The sequence below is a fragment of the Nanorana parkeri genome, unplaced genomic scaffold (genome assembly GCF_000935625.1).
Source record: "Nanorana parkeri isolate BGI_ZX_2015 unplaced genomic scaffold, ASM93562v1 scaffold489, whole genome shotgun sequence".
In the NCBI taxonomy this organism is placed as follows: Eukaryota; Metazoa; Chordata; class Amphibia; order Anura; family Dicroglossidae; genus Nanorana; species Nanorana parkeri.
Window position 1 is genome coordinate 1,060,362 of NW_017306757.1, and position 8,222 is coordinate 1,068,583.

Consider the following 8,222-nt stretch of genomic DNA (forward strand, 5'->3'; position numbering starts at 1 on the left):
GGGGCTGGGGGTACTTAATCAAAAAATTTAAACTACGTTTTTCATAGAGATGTGAGGGTGGTGGACATGTAGGTCATTGACATTTGTGTGTACAATCATATAGTCCTCCTGCTCTACAATGGTTCCATGTCCGCTAAGTATTAGATTTAAAGAAAAACTAATGCAAAAACTGGCATACCACAAGATTGTTACACAAGCTCTTCTGTATTTGCATGTTCTTAGAAATTAAACTTACCATTTAATCTGCAACCAGCTTTTTAAAACTGCCAAAGAGACTAAAGTTAATGTGGTGCAACTATGTAAAAGTGCTGTGTAAAATGCTTTATAAATACCTGTAATAAAAAGAGTCCATTTTTTTTCTTACAACAGTACACTTTGTAAATAACATCCCGGACCTCCCATCCCCTGTGACTGGCTCACTACCTGTCCAAGAAGTCTTAAGAGCCTGAAGCCAAATTACTGGCATTCCCTGCAACAGTTATTTTGATGACTCCTTCATGCAAAAAAGGATGCAGAGGCTGTAGTTTTCCTTACTACAATACTGAGACTAATTAAGTGTTTATAGCGAACGCAAATCATCTTCTTCTTTACTGTCCTTTTCAGCCTTCTCTCCAGCGCTGGTGCGGGTCTCAGATCCAATGCTGACTCCTCTGTCCTCCAGCAAGAGTGCTGTCCCACGGTGTCTGTGCGGGTGCATGCTGCTCCATAGACTTACCTTACGTCTCTCCTCGTCTCCCGGCCGAAGATCTGAAGTGCGCATGCACCCGCCCCAAGATCCTTTGCGGCCGCCCGAGACTCTTCAGATGTTCGGACGGGAGACACGGACGAGCGAAGACACAGGTAAGTTTAAACCTGTTTGAAAAGGGTTTTTTTTAGAAAGTTTTTGCATCTAGCTACTGCTTGCTAGCAGTAGCTAGATGCAAAAAAAATGTGAGGGTTTAATAACCGTTTAAGTGCTGAAAAGGTTTATATTTCCAAAATCAAAGCAAGTGAGAATCTGCAATGAGCACTAGGAAGGAAGTGGGGGATGTCATCTCAGAAAACATTCACTATAAAATAATTTTGCACTTCGTCTTGTGTCTGCCCTGTGCATGGTTCATCTTTGCAAAAATGTTCTTTACAATAAAAATCCACATTAAAGGAGGAGGTGGATTGAGTATTTTTCCCCCGGGGATCAGATGTAAAGCACTCATACACTTCCAGTACTCAACCTGAAGCCTTCAATACAATTTGTATAAAAAAATATTGTTAGCTGCAGTACATTCAGTGCAGGTTACACTGAATCTAAAATACACAACCAAAGTGAACAGCTTTTCACTTTACACTTTTTTTTTTTATTATCTGTCGCCCTCCTCGAACTCTCATTACAGGTAGATATAAATAAACCTAATTTCCAAAGTGTTCTAGGAAACATCATGACTGCAGTCATCTTGTAAAGGTGACAAGTTTCTATCATTTATTTTGTGTAACGGATGATTTTCAGACACCTGTCTGTTCCTGTTACGACACATGACCTAGTATACAAAATCTGCATAAGCCATTGGAAATAGGACATCACTATGTAGGCACGGTGACTGATTGTTGATAAGGGAATAGTCCCTCATTCAGTATGCAAATCTTGTTTCAGTTTGCACAGAATCAGTCCTCCTACATCTCTGTAGTAACAGCCGGCAGGTTACAATAGGCTATACTGTGAGTACCTTAAAGTGACACCTAACTCAGGAGTTCAATCTGAAAAATAATTGCCTTACCTATTAACAAAAATGTAACTTATTTGGGTATCCCTCGGCTGTAGATCCTCAAATCATCTCTGACTTGGTGCTGACCCTGTCCTCCCTTCTGGAGGGTGACTACTTTTGTTCCCCATGGGTCACTGTGTGTGTTGTAAAGTAGTCACCGCTCCAAGCTCACTCATAGGGTGGACTACAATCGAAATACAAATTAGAAAACTAAATGTGAGATTGTAGTCCATCACAGGAGCGAGTTTGGAGCGGTGACTACTTCACAACACACACACAGGGACCATGGGGAACAAAAGTAGCAACCCACCAGAAGGAAGGACAGTGTCAGCACCAATTCAGAGAGGATTTGAGGATCTACAGCCAAGTGATACACAGATAAGATATATTTTTGTTACAGTTAGGTACTTGAATGCATTTTTAAGATTTAACTCCTGAGTTTAGTGTCACTTTAAGTAGCCCAATAATTGGTCTCCAGCTTTTTCGGTCCATTTGAATGAGCCAAAGAAGGAAAATACTCCCTCCCTCCTAATAAGCTCATACAGACCCATATAGATTTTTAGAGGCAGTCAACAAGTAAAAGGGGCACACTGGACTAGTGAGCTCAGAAAACTCTGCAAAGTAAGAACTATAGAATCACCCCGTATTAAACATTTGTTTGTAAAATACACATTTTTTTGCAAGCACTGAAAAAAAGTATATAATATAATGATCTCAGAAGAATTTCATTGTTTAAGCAGAAGCATTGACCGGCCAATTCTGCTTGAACATTACTTCCTAAGCCCCGTCGGCTCAGAGCAGGTAAGAAAATACCTAGACACAGGGTCACATCACCAGCCATGCATCATGTCTTAAGACATTACAAGGCTTTTGATCATTATTACAAGGGGGCAGGGTGGTCATGACAGGGAGCGTTCGCTATAAAACAAGCAGATATTGTACTTATACAGGCTGATTCTGTATTTCTGGCATGCTGTACATGTTCACTATCTAGAATCTTATCTGTATGACCGAGAACTTGACAAGTCAGAAACAGGTCAATGTGTGAGGATGACACTGCATGTACTGCCCATAGACAGATATAGCCACATTACCAAGGAATGCTGAGCTCAGCTGCTTTTCTGAAATATCGTTCTAGCATTACATGTATGCAAATCTTTGAATATGTTAAAAGTAGAACTCCAATAAGCACTACTTGAATCTAAAATTGCCGCTTAGCAGTCGAGTACATGTGCCCAAAATGACCTTCCTTGCCATATTTTAACCTCCCTGGCGGTATTCCCGAGTCTGGCTCGGGGTGAATTTTCCATACCAGGATCGGTAACCCCGAGCCAGACTCGGGGCTGCACAGAAAAGTGACACTTACCTTGTCCCTGCGAGCCCGCAGCGTCCTCTGCTGTACGCGGCTCGAAAATGAAACTAAAAGCCGGCATCTGACTTTTAGTTTAGTTTTCGAGCGATGGAGAGAAAACGCCAGGATTTTGAAACGTTAATCCTTGCAGCGGGACTACCCCTGCACTGCAAGGGTTAACGTTTCAAAATAATTATTTTTATTTTTTAAAGCAATTAGAATAAGAAAGAAACACTCTGTCCCGCCTGGCTGCTAGACCGCTCCCACAGCCTCTTCTCCCCCGGGCTCCAGCGGTCTAAGCCCTGCTGACATCATCACATCTTATACAGTCCATTGGCTTGTATTAGATGTGAGGATGCCAAGGGACATACCACAGAGTGGAGGGGGTGAGAGGTGAGCACTTACCACCGCCAGGGCCGATGATCAGGTAAGTGTATCTTCTTTTTTCTGGCCCTTAGAGAAAAATGAGCGGGTAACCCTTGCAGTGCGGGGGTAAAGTTTTAAAATCCTGGAGTACTTCTTTAAAGCAGAAATTTGTGATAAAGCTAGGTCCACTTTAATCATACAAGAAGGCAACAGGATTGGAGGATAGCAGTGTTAAGGGCAGCAAACACACTAAAGTTGGAAAAAGCAGGTCCTGTTGTGCCCTGGTTCAAGGTCATGTGACCTAGAGTTTCGTCAGCAGGGAACTGATATCAAGTGACCCTAGACTCAGGAGTTCAATCTTAAAAATACATTCAAGTACCTTAACGATTAACAAAAATGTATCTTATTTGTGCATCAAGATCCTCAAATTCACGCCGACCCTGTCCTTCCTTCTGGCAGGTACCTTGTTCCCGATGGTCCCTGTGTGTGTTGTAAAGTAGCCACTGCTCCAAGCTCACTCCCGTGATGGACAACAATCTTAATACAAATTAGTAAACAAAACGTAAGATTGTAGTCCAACACAGGAGCAAGGTTGGAGCGGTGGCTACTTTACAATACACACATGGACCATGGGGAAGAAAAGTAGCCCCCCTCCAGAAGGAAGGACAGTGTCATCACCAATTCAGAGATGATTTGAGGATCTACAGCTGAGTGATACACAAATAGGATACATTTTTGTTAATAGATAAGGTACTTGAATACATCTTTAAGATTTAACTACTGAGTTTAGTGTCACTTTCAGTAAAGTCTTCAGTGAAAGTAAATGAAGACTCTACTGACACAGGTTCTAACAACGTAAAATGCATGGCCACATGATGCGCAACTGGGCCATCATGGAACTTGCTTTCTAAAGCAGTTAAGGGTTCAAAAGGCAGAAAAAATGTACCTATGTCTGATCCAAAATGTCTACATGTTTAAATGAAAACATTGCTTTACATATATTTTAAGTTTATGGTGAAGGGTCAGCCCACTATAGCTGTGGGGCTTGCACTCAATTTCCTTTTTATACAGTTACTCTGCGTATTAGATAGGCTCCCATTCAAATGAGAGAATGGAAAGGAATTAACTGATTGTATTTTTGCATGTTATTGTTTATGAAATATTAGATTGCCTTTACATTGGACTTACGATTTAAGTATGTCCTTCCCTTCTGCACATCTAATCAATTAAATTTTTACTATTGTTTTTCCGGGGGTCCTTTTCAGTGATGGGCACTGAAGTCTGACCACATACAGAGGGGCTCACAGACCGCCAACCTAGTTTTGTCATCACATAATGTCACCATATCTGACCAGCAGATGGTGCTGAAGGTTGCAAATATGGTAACTTAAAGTTAATTTTTAATGAGAAAAACATGGAGGCTGCCATTATTTAAAGCCCATCTCTGAATAAAAAAAATCTCTGAATAAATCCCCTTGCAGTACAGCTACTCTAGCACTGCAAGTGTTAACAGCTTGTTTTTATTTAGGATGATTCTTTAAAACAGTTTTATCAACCAGATCCCCGCTTGTGCTGGCTCCAAGACCAGGGAACTCAGCCTCTTGCCCTCATCTGTTCCTGCGGTTGGGGCCCTGCTGATGTCATCATGTCTAATGCAAGGCCATAGCCTGGCACTAGAGGGGAAGATGCCAAGGGACATTCCCAGCAGGAGCGGAGCAGAGAGAGGTGAGCGCTGACTATCAGGGCAGTGGGGGACAGAGTAAGTAAAACTTTAAACTATGCCCCTAGACAAAAATGAGCGGTTAACCCTTGCAGTGCAAAGGTAGCCCCACTGAAATGGGAGATTTTTTTTTTTAATTGTATCTGGTAATAGGCTTTAACTATCTGCAATTACTAGTTGCCTGGCTTTCATGGTGACCCTTTTGCTTCAATAACATGCAACACTGTGCTGGAACAAATAAGGATTTCTGACTTTCCTGATATGCATACTAGTTGTCGGTCACAAGTAATGTCAGTTGGTGAGGGTTGGCAAACAACCAGCATCATCGGAAAAAGGGCAACAATGGCAGCCCTTAAGCTTCTTTCAAGAAAAGTTTCTAGGAACAGCGTTTAATCTCCTGTGGGACTTTTACAGCCATTGAGGACCTCAGCATTACTGTATATTTACCCCTATAGCAGTGACAGCCCAGCTATCACTGAAGCAAGTGAATTCCCCATAGCTGTGTCATTGACCGCAAAGATCTCACTACGAGACATAGGTAAAGAAATAGTGGAGAATGGAGTTCTATCCACTCCAACCAAAACAGAACACAAAATATGTGGGGTTCAGACACTTTTACATCAGTTTACTTTAGTTTAACCTTCAGTTTTCGCATTTTAACCCCTTCGTGACGGGAGACGTACAGTGTACGTCTTGTCACTTTGTGCCTATATGACTGGCCACGTACACTGTACGTGACGAGTTATATCAGGCTTTGTAATGCCGGTATTTGCTGATTCTCAGCATTTAACAGTCATTCATTAATGTCTCAGTATTGAGGCATTAATTAATGAAATAATTAAGCTTTTTGTAAAAGCTTCTTCCTTTCATTAATGAAAGAATGAAGCCGTTACATGCAAATAGAGGACCGCAATTTGCGATCCCGTATTTGACAGCTCAAAATAGCAGAGAGGCAGCAGTGACTCACCTCACCTCTCTGCTATTTGTTTTGACAGCTCGAGAGCCCGATGTTTAGATACATTTCACTGAAAAGATACAATGTATATCTTTTGAGTGAAATGTATCATTTCTGATCGTCTAGGCACGATCAAAGAGCTTTTAGTGAGATCTGAATCTGACTAAAGTCAGGATCAGTCTCTAAGGTTATTATTAGCTGTTCCTAAGTTTGGATCAGCCTAATAGCCAAAAATAAAATAAAAAAGTTAATTTATCAAGCTGTCATAGTGATTGCTTGATATAAACTGACAAGAAAAAAAAAAGTTTTTTTATTTTATTTTTATTTTTTTTACAAAGTGTAAAAAAATTAAAATAAAGTGTAAAACAAAATTAGGAAAATATAAATTATATATAAATATATTTTTTATACTATAATTAATATAAAAAAATTCTAAAAAAAAAATAATAATCAAAACTTGTGAAAAAAGTGTTTTCTTCTAGTTTTTTTCCTAATTTTTTTATTTTATTCAAACTAAGTGAGGGGTTAGGTACACATATGTGATATAATTATATAGCCCTATCTGTCCTCTAAAAAACAATATATAATATGTGTGGGTACATTTAGTAAGAAAGTATATTACTGCTGTGGAAGAATCACACAGCAAAAATGTAAAAAATGTGTCAGTCATTTATGAACAGAACCTGAAAACTAGTTCAGTCATGAAGGGGTTAATTTACTCCTTATGTAGACATTCCAAGTGCCCAATAAACTGGTGGGAAAACAACAGCGATTCTAATCATTTGGATGACTATTTGCTGTGAAAACTGCCATCATAGGTTTCCCCACAGACATCAGATATTTGCCTGATCCAGCATTGTCTATGGGAACTTTCAGGATGTATTTTACACCTTCTAGGGGAATAAATATCAATGCACCTAAACAGCTCTGCACATCTCAGGCTGGGGTGAGAGTGTTGTCTTACTGTCCTAAGCAACTTACAAAAACATCCTTTTTACAGAACACTAAATGTATAATGGCCAGCAGAAAGTGATTCTTCCAAACACCCTGGTGCAATCTTACCTGACTGATAGGGTAAAGTCACCTGGATTGCTTTTGCTGGGACGAGCCAGGAAGCTCCCATGGACTCCATTTGTCAAGAGGAGAGTTTCAGCTTCTAGTCCATTTATATTTGGGTGAAACCATCTAAAACAGAAAGCATTTATTTAAAATATAAAAAGAAGAAAAAAAAAATCAAAGGTGGCATACTTGGTCATGTTAGACAACAATTGTTTTGATGAAAAATTATCATATTTTAAAAATCCTCAGTACAGGTTTCTGACAAAGTAAATGTCACAAACCTTTGTAAATCAAACTGAGCACATGAACAATAAATTAGTAAAAACTACCTGAAAACCACTTGTCAAAAGAACAGATACATATATATATAAAGCTGATTATTAAAATCGTAACTTTCAACGCAAAACTGAAGCTTGGTCCTGCCCATTTCTGTAGCTGAAGTCCTGCAACTGGATACTCATCCCCCTTGACCAATATGATATGATAGATAGTGGGAGATGACAGAACTAAGCTTAAGGTTTACAGAACAATTGAAGATTAGACAAAATGAATCAGTCTTCTTCCATGTGGTTTTCTTTCACAAAAGATTTATTGAAAAAGTAGAACAAAAAACACATCAATAATCATAACAGTAACTGAACAATAAAAAGTGCTCATATTAATAAAGCATTATATACACCAATATGGAGGCTATTTTAAAGCTGGGAAGCCAGCCAAAGGTCGACAGATAATGTACAATGGTAAGCATTGAGAAGATATAATTTAGAGAACGAAGGAACCAAAAAAAACTGTATATCAAAACTTGTAACTCAAAAACAGTATATGGTGTGAACAAGAAAAGGGCCCATTGCCCTAGACTGGGTCAAGCTATGGGAAGGCTAAATAAACCTATAAAAAGCTTGGGGAGGTGCACATTTAAAAAGAAAAGCTAAGAGAAAAATGCAAAGACCAGAGAGATGAAGCAATAGGGGGAGAGAGAGAGAGAGAGAGAGAGAGAGAGAGAGAGAGAAAAAGAAAGGAGGCAAGAAGAAA

The 8,222-nt window shown here is 39.5% G+C and overlaps 1 protein-coding gene across 1 annotated transcript in view; it reads right to left on the bottom strand.

The window, feature by feature from the left end:
- Window positions 1–8,222, bottom strand: part of LOC108790634 (tyrosine-protein phosphatase non-receptor type 11-like) — a 123,401-nt gene that overhangs the window by 50,703 nt on the left and 64,476 nt on the right. The window contains exon 2 of the mRNA XM_018560941.1: window positions 7,194–7,316. Within this exon, the coding sequence (XP_018416443.1) occupies window positions 7,194–7,316 (123 nt within the window). The remainder of the gene's footprint in view (window positions 1–7,193; window positions 7,317–8,222) is intronic.